This window comes from Chelmon rostratus, chromosome 8 (genome assembly GCF_017976325.1).
Source record: "Chelmon rostratus isolate fCheRos1 chromosome 8, fCheRos1.pri, whole genome shotgun sequence".
Taxonomy (NCBI): Eukaryota; Metazoa; Chordata; class Actinopteri; order Chaetodontiformes; family Chaetodontidae; genus Chelmon; species Chelmon rostratus.
This window is the reverse complement of record NC_055665.1, coordinates 4,418,166-4,436,677: the sequence shown is the minus strand read 5'-3', so window position 1 is coordinate 4,436,677 and position 18,512 is coordinate 4,418,166. Positions and strand designations below refer to the sequence as shown.

Here is an 18,512-nt window from a genome sequence, read left to right as displayed (position 1 = left end):
ACACAGTGAAACATTATCAAATTAATTACCAGCCAGTTTGCTGACATAGACTAAAATTCTCAGGCCTTCACTGCACTGTATCGCATAGATCTTTTATAATGATGGGCCACGCATACAAATTAAGTCACTATGCGCTGTGGGATGACTCAGCAGAATGGCGAGCATGCCTCGTGCATGCCATACTTTCTGTCTGACTTCAGCTCATTAACTCTGTCTCCTTCTGTCATCCTTCCCTTCTGCTGAGACACTCAACTAACTTAAAATAATCGGTGTGTGTTTGTGTTTTTCGTTGTGTGTTTGCAGACTCTAAATAGCCTCGGCTGGCAAAGATCACTGTCGATAACAGATGACTACTTTGTCAGCAAAGAGGTCATTGGAGGTTTATAACAGCTCACTTAAATCCAATAAATCTGGCTGCCATCAGTATCCTTTTATGCCAGCATCATAAGCGAGCTGTGTGGCCAGGCGGTCAGATTTGAGTTAAATAACCAGGATTTAAAAGCAACATCAATAAGTTTTCCCCAATAAACTTCACCAGAAAAAAAAAATCCAGAGCCGTACGAGGCTGAAACCAAAAAAAAAAAAAAAGATATCTGTGAAGCGGAAAGACAACATATTCCAGAGTCAGGGGTGCCAACAACAGAGAGGCTGAGGTATCGTTCATGAAGTGTGCCATCCGCTGACAAAGATGAGTGGCTGTTTTTAGCTGCAGCGAGCTCGTTTGCAAGCTCAACTCAGGGAATTGTGTCTCCTTCTGCCGAGGAGCTTTGTGGCACTCTGGGGACTGAAAATAGGGAGATTGCAACAAGAAAGAGCGACAGTAAGAGACCGTGAGAGAGACGGCAAGAAAAGGAGTAAAACTGTGAAGGCGGGAGCAGCTTGGAAGGTCTCGGCATCAACAAAGGAAAAAAAAGAGAGAGAGAGCTTTACCCAATAACAATCTCTGCTCGTATATTATGTACATATACACTGAGATGCCTGCATGCCACAGTGAGCCCAGCAGCAGGGATTATATGACACGTCTCACAGTGTAACCACATAAAGGGAAGACGGAGAAGGAGGGTGGGCTGGATGAGAATGTGGGGCAGCAGCAGCGCAGGCAACACGACAAATCTAGATGAAATATGGGAACGCCGAAAATCTCTTCATTCTCCATTTTTATTGAAATAGTTGGTACAGTTTCCAGAATGAGATGTGAAAGGGTTGCCTCTGCGACATGTGATATGGAGGTGTGATATCCTGCAGATTAGACAGGGGAGCTCGGGAAGGCTGCCAGCTCAAATCTCTGAGTCCTTTTGAAAATCTTCCTGCTTTCAGAAGCTATAATTGATATTTCTGTAATGACAATGTGAAAACAGCGGGACAATGTGGAAAAGGTCACTCTACAGAGCATTAGCCGCTGAATCTGCAGCGCCCCTCGACTTCATGGAGCTTTATAGCGAGTTACAGCTCATTGTCTAGCTGTCTGCTCCATAACTTTACTGTTTTGACTCATTCTCATTGAGCTGTTTTCAGTCGCAGCGGGCAGCTTCACTACCTGCTCAGCAACAAACAGCACACAGACACAGTTACACACTAGCTGGTGAACAGAGTGGCTTATTTAGCAGCTAAAGAGCCACATATTTCCCTCAGAGACCAAAATAGAGTGAATATTGAACTTAGATGCACCACATGGCCAAAAACACGACTCAAAAAGAATGATAATGCTGCTCACAGCAGCCAACAGTCAAACGTTTTACTTGTACTTTGAACCTCTCAGGCTTTAATGGCTGTCACTGTGAGCAAGACTAAAAAGCTCCGTTAACGTGACGCGATCATTACACAACACAAGGTTTGATAAAACCTCGCAAGGTTTGCAATTATCTCACCTCAAGAAACAAAAGCGATAAGGCTGTAAAAAATAGATGAGTCGGTTATTGATCGCTTGTCTTGCCGTTAAAACAGATGAGCGGCCCATTCTGAAACGGAGGCTGCGTTTGCAGCGAGAGTCTTAAAGGCCTCATTTCAAGGGCTGTTTTCATATTGGTGATTTGGTTGAAGCTGAGAAACATTCATCCTGACAAACCCTTGGCAGCCGCCCAAAAGCCATCTGCTCCATCCAGGATACGAGGCACGTACGGTTCTGTCATTGTGAGGAGGCACGTCCGCCACAAACAAACTGCTTACATGACCTTACAGAGAGGGGGGAAGCAGCTGACACTCAGCTGAGCCGCTCCGATCACTGCCACTCTGCAAAGCATCGTCGCACATTCTTCATCATTTCCTGTACCTGTGATGTTGTAGAAGTAGTTGAAACAGTTGAGGTTCAGGCTGCAGGGCTCATTGTCTTCCGTGTCTGGACACTGTCTCCCCACGCTGGGCGACCGGAGGGTGTACGCCGTCCGCACTCGACTGTTGGCTCGGGTGCACGGCTGAAACAGAGACGGCCGTTATAAACCGGACACCTACAAAATGTTTAAATGAAGAAGCAGTGCTTATCGCAGGGAGTGGTAAGAAGTGAACACAGATACATCTGAACTGGAGCTAAACCACAGAGCTCCTGCTGCACTGATGTGCGTATCTATTAAACATTAAAGGCTAAAACTGTTAATTTACTCACTATGAGATTATTTCCCAGCTCATTGGACCATAATTCATTAAGATTTCTTATGTCAAGACATTCTCACAGTCTGCATATGCCTTATGTCAGCCTACTCCTCAAAATATCCTTTCCCTCCGGTCTCTCCTGATATTCCCAGAATGTGGAATTAGATTTTTTCCAGCAGGAAATGACAGTATGGCTGAAGCGGATATTCCGCTGGAATGGGAAACCACCAGACTCTACACGGTCATTGCTTGTGAAGAAGAGAGTTGGGGGACAAAATGACAGCCTTTTGAATAACTCCATCGCTGACACGATGAATAAAACATGCGAGAGGCCCTGCTGGTGCCACTGCAGACTCCAATTCGAGATTGGAAATGTGGGAAGTCGGTGTGTCAAGCACTTTGAGAGAGAATGGGGTGTGATTAACAATGGCCAGGGTGCTGCTGTGAGAACAGCAGGTGAAACTAGAGCAGTTAAAATGGCTTTTTACCCTGAATCGGAAGTGTCAGGGGCGGAGGAGCTGAGCAAGATGTTCTGACATCCCATATGTTTTTGCAAAATGGAGAACAAAGACTGCGCTCGTGGTGAAGCATGTGGGTGTGTTGCTTTGCTGCCGTCATGCAAACAGGGGTCGGCGTCTCTTTGCAAAACTCAAAGAGACAATATTTCACAGCAAGATGGAAAAGATGTAGAGCGAGGTAAATTCTCATGTTCTGCTCATTTTACCATCAACTTTTAGGCTCACATGAAATTTTGTGAGCTAAATTCCTGCTAGCATCTCACATACAAGAAATGAATATAGTTCTGAAATGATCATTTTCACCGTTGTGGTTGTCTGCCACATGATGATCACAAACTAGGAGAAATATTTTTAGCCAGTTTTATGTTTGCAACAAGAGAAGGTTGAGTGTGCGTGTCAGAAAATGTAAATTTGGAAACCTGCTCAAGGGATCTGAGTCTTTATCATAAATCATCTTCTTCCCGGCTGAATGCACAGTGAGTACAGTGTAATATACGTCGGTCATATATAAGCCATTTTTCTCCTGCTTCCCAGTTCATATATCTCTTTTATTCCTCATCGCTGTACAAGAAATAACCTGTTGACAGAGATTCATACACTGCTCACAATAATACAGTGCAGCTACACTTTGAATTCCTTGAGCCTCAGAGAAAATATTTCTGTCAAGAAAAAGATATCAAGATAAATCTCAGCGGGTTTCGCAGAAATCTGACGTTCCCGTATCGGCTGAGCTGCCGCTTTCTGATCTGGGTTCAGCTCTCACCAGGCTGCAGCGGCTCCAGGGGCCCCAGTCATTGAGAACGCAGTCCTCGGGGCAGGGCAGTCGGCTCTCCCTGGCCCCCAGAGGCATCTCCTCCGGGTCACATAGGTAGTCCTCCACAGACTCCGACGGCCCGTCTATGGTGTTGAGCATGCACCTGGGATGGGTCGAGAAACGCTGAATTTTTAGCAATGCTGCTGCTCAAAAGAGCAGAGCTAAAGAGTCAGAGTTGGCAGCTACATTAAGCTGTTGATGACCTTTGTGTTTCTCACACAGCGAGGTGCGTCCTTCAGGGTAGGAGAGGTCAAGTTTATGAAAAAAAAATCTATTGTATTTGCTCACAGCAACACAAACTCCACTGACTATGCAGGGTCAACGTAAACACACACAACAGACGGGTGAACATGGATGGCTGAATCAAATACCTGAAAGCAAGCTGCACCTTTATTTTTTATTACTTGGATAAACTACAAAAGTGACTGTTTTGATGCGAGTGTTGTTTTTTATTTTTAACCGAATCCTCACTCTCCTCAACGGCTGCTGTCACATTTTAAGACCCGTCTCCTCCAAAATTACAGCAGAAACTTAGGCATTAGTTTTTAATCTCTGCCGTCTAAGCACTGAACCGCCAGCAGTCGTGAAAAGGCATTATACTCAATCTTTACAAGAGGGATGGATGTCGACATCGTCTTATGGGTCGGTCGTTGACGTTCACGCCTAACGTGGTCGTCACATTAATGAAATGATGAATACAAATTAGCGTGTGAGCTTTAATAGAGAATGACAGCTTGCATGTTTTTTTTAATTAACTTATCAACAATCATCATAACAATAATAATGAAAAAAAGTAAAATGTGCACATCACATATCCAAAAAGCCCTTGGTGATGTCTTTAAATTGTTGATTTTGAGTGATCGAGACTTACTTTAGCAATTGATCAATTATCTAATCGGCTCATCATTTTAGCACTAATATACACAACATTTAACAGTTATGGATCTAGTAATGCTTCCAAACAATACAAACGCAGACACACAGCGGGACAGACAGCTGGATCGATACCTGACTTTTCTGGTCTGGACGCCTTCGCCACAGTTCTCTTTTAAGTCCACGTTGCTGACTTTCCACACGCTCCACGGCTCGGCCACCCACACATACTGATTACAGTCGCTCTGGCACGGCACCACCTCATACACCTGAGGACAGAATAAGCTCAGTTATGTGCTTGAGTTTTTAATGTAAACACAGCAGCAAGTCAACGGCAGCCTGACAGACGAACAGGTTGGGCCGACTAATGATCACAATCATCGTGGTCATGAAAAAAGTGGCCTCTACGATTTCGTCTTCTGAGCCCTGAGAGTTTGTCAGTGAAGTTTTAATGCGCAGTGATTCTTTGGCTCAGCTCTCCGAGGTTTAACTCAGCCAACGAGATTATTCCTGCCCCTAGAGCGGCTTCGCCTCCGAGGAACGTCTGTATAAATAAAACTCCAATCTGATAGTACCTTGTTTACTTACAGTGAGGATATTGTGACTGTGTACACGAATCTGTCAGTGACCCACTGACATTAATGACACTTAACATCTGTGACTACATTACAAATAGCTGAGGAAAGCAGCTCTTACCTGAGCCTGTAGCAGTGATTCATATCCAGGGAGCATTGGAGTGGATTAAAAGGAGACAGATGGATTAATGAGCACATGCCAACTGTTCATATAGTGCAGAACCTATGATTAATGCAACATTCGAGAGGACATAATCAGAAAAGCCTCTGGCATAAATACCTGTGTGAACTTAGCAGATACACACAGCCAAGCATAGATCAACACAACTATAATCTGCATCTGCTGATACTCACAGGCCTGGAAAGCATTCATTTTTGCAAATCATGAAAACCTTAAGGAATCCACTGGCACACGCTGGGGCATTAATATGGTGGATGGGATCCATTTATAGCACACATTGCTTTTTGCACTGTCGCTGCTCAGCAAAAAACGAGTGCAGCGATAATGAGGAGAAGGTAAAGGAAAGCTCTGCAGACTCAAGATGATTATTCAATATTAATGAATTTCTTTCTCTCCAGCGTTGGAGACATACAATGTGTATCAAACTTGTAATAAGTATAAATATATTGTCGCACAGGTCATAAATATTCAAGAATCAATGGTGAACAGAAAACCAGTTTTGGTTTTTATCTCATTCTCCTGCTCAGGCACCAATTCAGACTTTAAAACTGAGCTCGAGAGAGTTTCAGTTACAGTGAGTACGTCTATGTGCAAAAATAATGTGGTTTTTCGCCTTATTCCGAAAAAGACAATGTTCCTATTAAGCTGGTCACATGGCTAATGTATGTACCCGCTGACCTGCAGCTGTGCATTAACAAACAAAGCCTCCCTCTTTCATTCGTTCAGCCACCTTTTCAAAAAGGTCGGCGTTGTGATATTTGTGCATATCCAAAAGCCCGCTGACATCCGCGTCTTTCTTAATCTTTAAAGTTGGTGTGTTTCGTCTTCTGACCAGCATGAGCAGCTTTCCTTCTGTGCATGAATCTCTACCCCAGCCTTGCAAACCATTTGCTAGTTGGTTTGTTCAGACCTGACTGTAAACAGGGAGGAGGCCGTACGTCTCAAACTGTGGTAAAAATCCCAAATAAGACGCATATTTAGAAGATGCTGTTCATGACCCAGATCATATTCTAAATAATGTGATGTGCAGAATAATAGTACGCTGGAATCTGAGTGTGCATGTAAACACAGTCGGTGTCTGTACCTGGTTGATGTGGTCCAGTTTGGGACACGGCCGGCCGCCGTTGTAGGGTTTCTCTCTGAGCCACTTGGAGCGAACTTTGACGCCGCTGCCGCAGGACTTGCTGCAGCGCGACCAGTTGGACCATTCACTGAGTTTACAGTCCGAGGGACAGGGGATGATGCACGCCTCCTCAATATAACCTGAAGGGAAGAGAAAAAGAGGTTTTTTGCACGAATCAAACACATTTTTTGGCGGCGGTTCTGTTTTTTGTGCTGTGATCTCCAAAGTGAAAGGGGTGATTATCCATCTGCGAGGCATGAAGCGCATACACACATCAGAAGAAACTCTGAATGACAAAATGATGATTTGCTACTTTTCAGGCTGTTTCAGTAAATTACTCGACAGCCTACTGTAGTCTGTTATTAATTATTTCAGAAGGAAAACACATTCACCAGAAAATTGATTCCTAAGAAATTAGCTTTGCAATAAAACGTCGGTTCTCTCTGAATCCCACCAGCAGCCTCCAGGTTGAGAATGACTGCTCAGAGAAAAATGTCTGCTTCTTGAAAGTCTTACAAGAGTCTTGTTTTCTTTATCTCGTATGAAACTACATTTGTCCCAATTGCCGAAGGTTACATTTTGTTCTCAATCGAACAAACAAGCAGTAAAGTTCAAGAACTCTTTTAGATGGGAAAATACCCAGCTGTAAGAGCACTCAAAACTCTTAACTGATACTTCACAAACTAATCTAAATGCACCTATTGATTTTCAGCCCACTGGAATAAAAACAGAGTCTGCAGTCAAACGCCCAACTTTAAGGTCTAAAAATCTACCAAAGCAGTGGTTAGGTCTGGCAGCAAGCTTCATTATTTCGGTGTATTTTTCCTCGGCTCACAGGGTCATGACACAGTTAACGGGGCTGGTTTTTAGCATCTCACTCTGCTTGTTATTCATGTTTTCTGGATTTTTGGACTTTCACCCTCTCTGGGCTGTGATTTCCTCTGTTTTCGCCAGCACACGCAGGCCAACGCTCAGTCAAATGTTTTGAAAGAGGTTATTCTTCTGAACCTTTGGCTTTGTGCCTCTTTTTTTTCCACTTGCACAGAGAAAGTCTGTTTAATAGATGGAAGCTAATATATTTTTTGGGCTGATGTAACAGCGCTGACCTGTAAATCTGTTTAGCCTTTGATTAAATAAATCGATGAGGTGAATGAGCCAAGAAAGCGGAGCGTCTCACCGGGCTTCTAACCACTTCCTCTTTCTGATGTGGGCTCTTTCACACTGCCTTGCTTTTTAGTGAGAGACATGTGGTGCTACACTGACTGACAGACTTGCTGAAAACACACTTCCCACAATTTAAAATAACTCTTTTCAGAGGAATCCCGCAGAGGCTATTCAGTCTTTACAAATCAATGTTGTCAATCTATATGTAAGTATTCTTCTCACTTTGTTAACCTGGGTAAAGTCTTGCTGAGCACACATGTTCTTCTGTAGCGATGTCATGCTTCACAGTGACACACTGAGCTGCAACAGCAGCTGCCCACCGAGCTCCACAGGAGCAAACGGAGGATAACTAGAGGGCGGGGTAGTTATTCAAATTCTTTGTTCAGACCGTCTGACTTGGTCCCATGACAGATTTGAACAAGCGGCATCTCATTCTCAATGCCTGGCCGTGTCAGGCCATGTTACACCAAAAATAAATATACAGAGAAATGAATAAACTATGCATTTGGCGGTGTTGGTGTGGGCGTGTTGCTAAAGGTACTGCCGAAAAGACGAAACACAATCAGAGGAGTCCAGTTTGAGAAATACATCTGGGCATTTTAAGTCTGAGCAGATGCCAAGACACAGCAGAGCAGCTAATAATACAATGAGACAGGATGCTACAGCTTTGGAAAGTCATCACAGTGATGATCTCTTTATCCCAGATGACTGCAACAGAGGAATCATGCTGTTCGTGTTTCAAAGCTATCTATCATGAATGTGCACTTGGTCGATGAGGATGTACTATGTTGCAGGAAAAGTTGAGCTAGCTTTGATGCAAGATGACCTGATTCTTTTGACAGAGCCCCCTGCAGAGACCTAATTTGAGTCAGCAGGGAGGCTTTTTTGCTTTCCTATACAGTGCAAATGTTGTCCTGAACACAGCTTAGCATCACTTACGACAGGTGAGGGTTTATCAGTAAGGATAATGTATGAATGAGACTAACCTTATTGATGTGGCGACTAAAACCAAACAAACCAGAGTCCTGTTCCAATTAAAATAAACTACAGACCACTGCAGCCAAAGGTAGTCATATTTTGCTTCACACTTGGAAGGATGTGTTTTATAAATAGATGACTGGAGCTTAAACACAGGGTTTAAACTTGGCTCAGCAGAAGAGGACAGTTGAAGGGTGATGTTGCTGCCTGCGATTCAGGCCCAGAACTGAGCAGTAAGATCCCTTAAAGCTAATATGATTAGAAAATAAAAAGTCTGCTTAATCCAGTCAGGACTAGAGTCCTGGCAGCACTCTGGAACCAACTAAATGCGTAGTGACATAATGATCACATCCATACACAAGCACACACACCCACACACACAGACTTCTGCCTGACCTCCTTACACTCTGTTGCCCCTGATTCCAGACCAGCATCTCCACATCAACACCTTGCTGAGTTCAGCATGGCCTCTAAAAAATGAAGCTGCGGCTTCATGACCTTTGACCTCCCTACATTCAAGTCCAGTCATTCTAAATCACTGATGCTGTCACTTCAAGTTCACTCACACTGCAAACGCTGCAGCGCATCAGCCTGCAGTTCACTTACAGTTCAACTGATATGAACTTGTTAGGTGTCTTGCCAAGCTCCCAGGGAGGATTTTGGGCTGAATCCAGGTAGGAGATCACTACTGTTGCCTTTAGAAGTCAACTTGTATCCTGGCAGCAGCACTTGCTGTAATTCCCAAAGCAGGTGTCACTGCTGCATGAATCTTTTCCAGCTGCTGACCGCCCAACTTCACATGAAATGTTAACAACTTCACTGTCCAACCAGCTCTTGAACCTCCCAGTGATAATTGGGACATGCACTGAAATGCCTCTGGAAGTGGACCAGCTTTCCAACAACAGCCACAATCTATCAACATTTTACTTATAGATTAAACAAGCATAAAAATGAATGCTTAATCACTGACAGCATGGTGATGCTCTGAAGGATGCTCTGATAAATCAATGCAGAAATAGAAGACGAGGTAACATGACACATAGAAAAAGTAACTCCAGAGTTTTCAGTTTTGTAGAAGCTTTTTGGACAAAATAGTAAATGTGGGTTTTGTTTAGAGACGGCTGGTTTAAGACCTGCACGGGCCCCAACGACAGATAAGGCAGTTTATTCTATTAATGTGCATTTCTCAATGCTGAAATGTTTAATCCAGGTTTGTCTGTAAGGCTACAGACAGCAAACTGTTTGTGCAAAATAAAGAATCATACACATATGTGGGGAAACCAATATCAATTAAACCAATCATAAGAGGAAGGTTATACGCTGCTGAATTGATGTTTGTACCCACAGCAGTTAATAATGGGACCTTTCCAATTACTTTTTACTCTCTTTTTGTGCGAGGACCCACTAGCATGCTGCCCCCGGGTACCCACTGAGAACACCCTGATGGCAGATCCAGACACCATTTATTTCTAACCATCCAACCAGGAATAAAGTCCAGCTCAGTCATCATAGTGCCGGCTTCTGAAACCAAATTTCATCCGCTCGACGGGTGGTTGGCCTCAGAAGCTTTACGTGAACCTTTTGGCTCCTGGATTGCTCCAACATTACTGCCTGATTTTAGACCTGTTACACCTCCTGCACCCCAATCATCTCCAAGGCAACTGGGACCGCCTAATCCCAGGGTGCTCTGAAAATAACTATGGAGGCTCAGGATGGAGCACAGAGGAATAAGATAGAGTCACTATAGGCCAGAAGGACCCTTTGATGTACATTACTGAACTAAACAGGCACTGACCTCAGTCCTCAAACCTTGACAGCACACTGTCTACGTGTTGTAACATTCACAATACCCAAAGCTCAATTATACAGCACAGGCTCTCAGTGTTTCTCCTGTTATAACAAATATGGCTCATCATGCACCAACAAATCTGTTCCCTGCAGTAGTGCTCGAGTTCACAGGTCCTCAGCAAGATACTTGCCCTTAAGCTTTTACCCTTCATGGCTTCCCACAGTGACTGTACCCCCTCCTCCTTTACCACATCCTGCTAAGACGAGACCAAGGCCTCCTGAGCCGTCCTGTTATATTAACTCATGGTAAAGGTCAAAGCATCACAGGTCCCATATAGTCATAAATATAAGACTATATGAGTAATGTCACATATATAGGACAGACAGGCAGGGGACTTATTACAAGACGTCACTGGCTCCACCATGACCTTTGGCACTGCGCTGATGGCAGCAGTAGAAAACGTAGTTACAGTCATATTGTTTTGTTGACACAGTGGATTTTTTTTTTTTTTGCGAGATGGGATCAAAAATTCTCAGAGAAAAAATTGAGTCAATTTAGAGCGTCTTAATGACGGCAGACCAACACAAGTCCAGTCACTGTGCTGAGCTGGGAAGTGTGTGGCTCAGTCTTGAGTCTCTACCCCCTCAGTCTCCTCTTGATTATACTGAACATGACAACACACTAATTAGATCTTCTTGTGGCTGACTGCAATTATTGCTGGGAACTAACAGAATCAGGAATTTGTCGTGTGGATGTTACTCCCCTCTTGTGATGCTGATTATTAGTCTCACCACGGTCAAGGTTGACTTAAATCATTTAGATGGTTCAAAAATATATATATAATGTATAAACTGCAAAAATCCTTTCCAGTATATTATTCTCTGTAGTTCACAATCCTCATGTTGCTCATGCTGCCACTGTGCAAACTCTGAATAAGAGAACTCATTTACTGAGAAGTGTTCAGAGTTCTCAATAAATGAGATCCAAAGATTCAGCGTTATCTTCCGCTACAATATTCGCTCGCTCTCATAGAGGAACGAGGCAATCAGAAAAGTGAGCAATACCACAAAGCTTGGATCAACGTGCACTTTTAATGATAATCCCGTTTTTTTCTGTTGATGTCTGTGGAATACAGAGATAACAGTGGCAGAGTTTGCCTGATCGCCATCATGGCCGAGGGCACTGTGTCAGCAGCAGAGTCGTGGAAAGACCATGTCTCCTCCTCTATCAAGATTAAAAGTGATGATGGCTGAGATGGAGAGAATGGCACAGAAAATGAAGGAGGGAGTGGCAGAGAGAGCGGGGAGACGAGCGCCTGAATGAGGGGGATAAAAGAGAGATTTAATGATATCTTTGAGATTCACATGTTCGAACGCCAAGCCTCATGAATGTGCTTTTGTTTTTGTGTGCACCTCAAGGAACATTTTCTTTTTTCCGAGCTCAATGATGCTTGAAGATGAATACATGGATGCACAAACACACTCACACACATTCACATAGGTGTAAAAATACACACAAGCTGACACACACACACACACACACACACACACACACACACACACACACAACCCCATCCTTACGATGTGCTCTTGTCACACCCACACTCAGATTAACTGACGCATATCTGAATCTGTGACTCACAGAAGGCGACTAAAACCATGTTTATATATGCACAACACTGATGTATTCATTTGAACATCTCCCGCATTCTATTTCACAGCAATTTCACAACGAGTTTCTGAGCGCGGATTCTTTGCTTGAAGTATTTTGGATCTAAGATAAGACCTTGCAACGAGGAGACAAATGATTCTGACAGGAGTGTGCCAGAAAAAGGCCTCCTTATGTGAGAGTCAGTATTCAAAATGAGCTGCTAGCCTCCATGGGAGGGGCTTTCATACATGCACAAGCAAATTCCTTCGCTTCAGATGCATATTTAACAGAACAAAAAGTTATCCTCGCATCTACTGCAATCCGTTGTGCTACAGTACATTTCTCACCTGGCCAAAAATCTGATTTGCTACATAATGTGCTACACCTCAAGAGCGCAGATTCTGTCAGAGCTGCTCCCATCATCACTGGTCACAGGCCAAACTTAAAAGGTTTATGGACCCAAATTGGGAAAACACAGATTTCATCAGTGACCTCTGGTCTCACGTAGCCACGCAGACAGTTTTGGTCTCATAGTGTCTCTGTAACTAGCAACAGATTTCATTGGGACTATTTCTTCAATAAAAAGCAGTTCCAGTGAAAACTAAAAACAACAAGTTTATGATTAGTGGTGAAACACGGTCTTTCAGGGGTGGGGTGGTGTCAGAAGGCGTGTGCTAAGCGCGGTCAGAGGCTACTCCAGTTGGCTTGCTAACACTACGCAGCGACCATCACTGAGGACGTCACATTGATATATTCAATAAACTCACTCCTTCATACAAGCTGCTGCTTACCTTTGGAAAGTACAACATGCTGTGTGGGTTTATTTTAAACACAGTCAGTACTTCAGCTCCTCGAGCACCAAGCAGAGCCCATGAGATGTGAAACACAGTCTATGTCTAACTACAGCTTCTTTTTCAGTGAAAAAATGCCTGAATGGGTTCATAGCAACTGAATATATCAAATACAGATCCGTCAGTTATAATCCCTGGTTTCCTGTACATAAGAGGCTAACTTCTAAGATGAGGAACTTTATGCACAGGTGTATTTAATTTACCTCATCACTGATCAAGGCATTGAATTCAGGTGATGTCACTCAGGTCTAGGACTAACTACCTCAAAATCTTCAATATGACATCAACAAATGGGACGGAGTCACTTTTGCAGCAGCAGTTAAATCCTCAACCCAACAGATAAAGAGTCAAGCTCCAGTATTAAGCACCCTAACTACCACAGGATTTACACTAGGATTCCACAAATACAGCCTGTTAACAAATGTTTAACTGTTCTAATGCTGCGAGCGCCACAAACAAAAATCCATTCACCTCCATGATATTGGTGGAGCGCTGGCTCAGAGACACATATGTCAAAACCTGACAAAATAAAACTAAAACCATCCATCATACATAGAGATACATTACTTTTTGTAAATTGGATGAAACAATCCTTTAAAAAAAGAACAAACTCTGTGATTAAACCACTGCAGTGACGCACACACACACACACACACACACACACACGCTCACCGTGGCTGTTGCACCGTAAAGTCTCCACCAGCCTGTTTTCCTGGTCGTAGCACACCATGGCCTGGTAGCGGTAGCCCTCTCCACACTCCTTGATGTCTCCCTGGACCTTCATCCCCAGGATGCTCTCCGCTCTGCCCCCCTCCGGCAAGATGCAGTCTGACCAGTTCCCCACTGGCTGGGCGTTGTACTTGTCACAGGGGCAGTACTGAGTCTCACTCAGAGGGTACATTTGCGTGTTCTTGCACTTGTCTTTCTTCTTGCTCCTCCCTGAGGAGGGCAGAGGGACAGAGATGAGCCGAACAGCCTTGGGAAAAGTGACTCCACATGTCAGCTGGTGTTGGTGGATTTCTGTCTCTCTTTGGTTGAAGTGCTTTTGAGTCTCACTATACTCAAGGCTACTCTCAGTGTTTGGAAAAGTGTACTCACTGAGAGAGGCAGGATGACACAGGAGTTGCTGCCCCTCATGTGGGATTAATGCATGGGGGAAAAGCAAGTCCTGATGATAGATTACACTGGCAAAATGGTTTCAAGCAGAGTGCTCTTTTACTGAAACAGCTTGATGTCTTTTATCCTCAGACATGTCAAGCATAGTTAATCATAGCTCACAGCGCAAAATAACTTTTTTCTTGTGGCAGTCCATCATTACGAGTTATTTCCCAAGCAAATAAGAGATGATGACTGCCCACGACGTCTTTACCGGCTGTGAATCAGTTTTTTTTTTTGCATTAAATAATTTCAGGTTAAGGTTTGCAAAGTTTATCCTGCTTTAGGACCACAGCTGGTTGTTGCTAATTGCATCTAAGCAACAAAGTGCTGTGTAGCATGCTCTGATCTGTCTGTAAAGGTCACAGTGACCAACAGGCAGCAGAAAATCCACCTTTACACCCACTTTATGGAAACTTTGTGCTCTCTTGATATTTTTTGGATTGAGCAAAGGTTGCTAAGATCAAGAAGAGGATAAAAACTTGAAGTTATTCTTTTAAGTAGTAAAAGGGTCTTTGAGGGATTGGCCAACAAGCGACATACTGCTGATAACATTTCCCAAATATATCTGAAGGATTCTGAATAAAGCTTCAAAATCCATCCAATCCATCTCCTTCCTGATTTAAAGTTAAGAACAATTAAACCTTCAAAGAGTGTTTATATGCATTACTTGACCTCTCTGCTCTTTTACACTGTGGTGAATGGGTCAAAAGATCTCACATCAGGGGAAGATAAAAAGCTTTTCAAATCCACTCGCTCTCAGTTTAAAGTCGACTTTTACCCCCCAGTAACCTCTCATGTAGGTGCCTTAATGCATCGCACCACTCTTGTCATTTTGCTTTTATGACTGTGATGCAGAGGGCGACTCTCTGGGGACACTCTGATGGATAACAAAGGCTGAGGAGATATTTCAGATTTGTTGCTTTAATCCCACTGGAGCATTTAGCGGGCAAGAACTATCTGAATAGATTTATGACTTTGTGTTTGACTTTACTCCTTGTCTTTTGGAGCGTTGCCCAACAACATAACCCCCTAAATTGCCTGGTACCTCACCAACACTTAAACTACAGTGCAAATGAGCTTGTCAGAAAAGGGTTGTTTGTGCTGTGTCACTCTCTGTTCCCACCTATCAATGCTCTCTTTCTGGTGCGGACCCCCACACAGTCAGCTGTGCAGGACGAGAACTTGGACCAGTTGGTCAGCTGGCAGTCATCCTGGCAGGGGAGCTGACAGCGCTGAGTGATGGCGGGCATGGCCTTGGCGAATTTCAGACACTCGCTGATGTCGGCCTGCGTCCCGTCCAGCTGGCGACAGGACACAGCTGGAAGAATGAGAGGAAGACGGCTCACATTAGAGCGTGTAATAGGCCGTAAAGCGGTATATGTTTTATTGTTTTAACACAATGACTGGTTATAGCAGGTATTGAAAAGTGTAAGACAAGGATGTATGAAAGCACATTTACTCAAGTACTTTATACATGCTAAGCTAATGCTAAGCTAATCTAACCAGCTGCAGTCTTTACACAGCATTTACTGCACGTATATGAGGGTAATATCAATCTTCTCACGCACTCAGTAAGAAAGCAAACAAAAAACATTTTACCTAAAATGTTGAACTATTCCTTTAATGATTCCTACATTCAAAATCAAATGACTTAATGTTTTTGGTGTATTTTAATGTTGTAATATTGCTACTTTTTAACTTCCGTGATTCAGTATTACACTTCCATACGTTTCAGTGATGGCACTTAATTAACTTAATTAATTTCCTCAGCCGTGGTGAAGCTCCTTCAGAGCCACACAAAACACCACCACACAGTAACTCCCTGTAAAAGTCTCTGACATCCAAAATCATTGGAGCGCTCCTTTACATAAGAGATCCTAACACTTCTTCAAACAGAGATTTAAAGAGGGCAACTAAAGAGTTAATGAACAGATCAGAACTGTGTAATCCAGACTGACTCTCATGAGAGACTAAATAACAATTATACGCAGAGCAGACACAAATGCATATCCACCTCAATTGGTTTGAAGCCCACAAGTCAATTTATGTTGGCTTGCATCATGCCCGTTCTTTGTTCCTTTAATAAAGGGTATTACTTGTGTTGCTGCAATATTTCATTTTGTTGTGATGCAGACGTTCTGCGGGGCCGTACCTTCATAGAGAAATCAATCTCTTAGCACATTTTGCTGAACCCCTGTGGGCACTAGTATTGGTCTGGTAAGCCTCCGTCTGGTGCAGTGTCAGGTCTTATGTTGTGAGAGTGCGTGTGTGTGTGTGTGTGCGTGGAAGAGAGGCGCACATGCTCGAAGTCGTTCTGTGCGTTTAATAGAGCTACTAGAGTTTGTCCCTGTGATGAGAAAAGCCTCTGTCCAGGTAAACAACACAATGCGCTGTCAGAAAACACGGAGCAGAAAGGACAGTGTGTCGCATTTGGTTCAAGTCAACGACAAAATGATTTCTGCCGAGAATCGTCAGAGGAGTGAAAACAAGCACAGGAGGGTCTGAACATCAGGTGTCATACGCTATCAAGTCAGTCAAAAGCTGTACAGAATGTGGGATAGTGCTGTGAGGAGGTCTGAAGTGGACCTTAAAGCATTTTCATGAATAAATTGATTCTCCTGTCCATTACTGTAAGCTAGCGAAGAAGAAATAGAAATATAAGCACTAATAATGGCCCTCTATAGGAGCTGGAACATAATGAAATTGATCATTCTGCGTGACCCCATGAAATTGGATTTTTATGAAACCCTCCCAGGACTACATGGCACATCCATCCTCTATAACAGGCAGGAGGAAATATGCTTTTAAAGAGAGACCCACAACTTCTTTAAAGTACTTGTCACTTAGGCGTGAAGCCCATATGAAGACGTCGTATGCTATAGGCAAGGTGCAGCATCTCCTCCGAAATTTGATTAGAATTGCATGACAAGAGCCTGAGGTGAAAAAAAGCCAGCAGTGAAACAACCCAAACTGTCAAATGAGTCTCATGAGGCACATGATGAGTTGTGAACACAGTTCCTTCCCAAACTCAGGAGGAAAACAAGAAATAAAAATAATAAAAAAAACAAAAAAGTGTGCTGTTGATGTTTTTAAGTAGTGTGAGCCTCCGATTGTGTCACGTCTTGTAAGTGGGAGGATTTGATGAGCGCTCTAAGTAAATTGGCCTTTTCTCTAAACCTTGGCACATCCATCTGCTGCCTCATGGCCGGGCTCCAGATGCACCGCAATGAGAAAAAATTTAATTTACAGCGATTAGGAATGGCTCAGTGAAGATGCAGGGAGGAAATGGGCGGGAGATGAAGAGATTGGGTTCTATACCTCTTGTTTGTAGTCCTGGTCCACAGGTCTCCTGTGCACCGGCACTGTTCTGCCTCAGAAACCACGGGACCAGCTGGCACTTCCTCCATTTGTGGGTTTTCCACCTGGAATAAATCAAGACAGGACAGAGATCAACACGTTCATTATCACACTAAGATAACACTGTCAGTACATGACAAAGGTCTGCAAACAGGACGGAACTATTACAGGAAAACTGTGATTGTTCAGTCTAATATTGTGAGTTATATTGCAGCTATTTTCTATAAATTAAACTTAATAAATTAAGCATTTGTAGGGTGAATTGTATTAAACACAATATGAGTTTCAAGCATTATCACAAACTTCTACTGATACTTCATTAATAGATTTAGATCCAATTGTGTAGTTGCTCTATAATACGGTCCAACAGAGCCATTGAGTCAAATGATGCAGTAACCCAAAACACTAAAGGTATAATTTTTATCATCCAGCACCACAAACTGCATTACTGTAATATCAGTAGATTAGTTAGTTGGTCCATAGCCCTTCATAGCTTTTACTGTTTATCATGTGGTCATGTGTGGCGTGCATCAACACAGAGAGTGGAGAAAGTTCGGCTCATACAGTATGCAAGTGATGCTGCAATACTTGCTTTTTATCTTTTTTTATATTTTGCAGTGTTTGCTTTTTTATCTTTTATTTTTAATATTTTACTACTATGTTGATTTTTATGCATCAAACCACCTAAACAAATTCCTTACTGACTACCTACTTGGCAGCCGAACTCTGATTTTTGATGTGTGCATTAAAAAGTGTGTCTTCATAACATGTTTGCATCCTTTTACCAAAATAATTCATTACAGAACAAGCAACTATGTGATAGAAACGTTGAGTTTCGGGTTGGATTTTTTGCATTCTTACCCGGGCAAGAAAGACATTAGTCAGTCAGTGACAG

At 43.1% G+C, this 18,512-nt stretch overlaps 1 protein-coding gene across 1 annotated transcript in view; it reads right to left on the bottom strand.

Moving 5' to 3' along the window:
• The window catches only part of LOC121610252 (thrombospondin type-1 domain-containing protein 7A), an 87,945-nt gene that overhangs the window by 24,335 nt on the left and 45,098 nt on the right, over positions 1-18,512 (bottom strand). Inside the window, exons 14-21 of the mRNA XM_041942270.1 lie at positions 17,579-17,682; positions 15,384-15,578; positions 13,775-14,041; positions 6,632-6,810; positions 5,488-5,493; positions 4,927-5,060; positions 3,868-4,021; positions 2,270-2,411 (exon numbers count right to left, since the gene is read on the bottom strand). Coding sequence (XP_041798204.1) covers positions 2,270-2,411; positions 3,868-4,021; positions 4,927-5,060; positions 5,488-5,493; positions 6,632-6,810; positions 13,775-14,041; positions 15,384-15,578; positions 17,579-17,682 — 1,181 coding nt within the window. The remainder of the gene's footprint in view (positions 1-2,269; positions 2,412-3,867; positions 4,022-4,926; positions 5,061-5,487; positions 5,494-6,631; positions 6,811-13,774; positions 14,042-15,383; positions 15,579-17,578; positions 17,683-18,512) is intronic.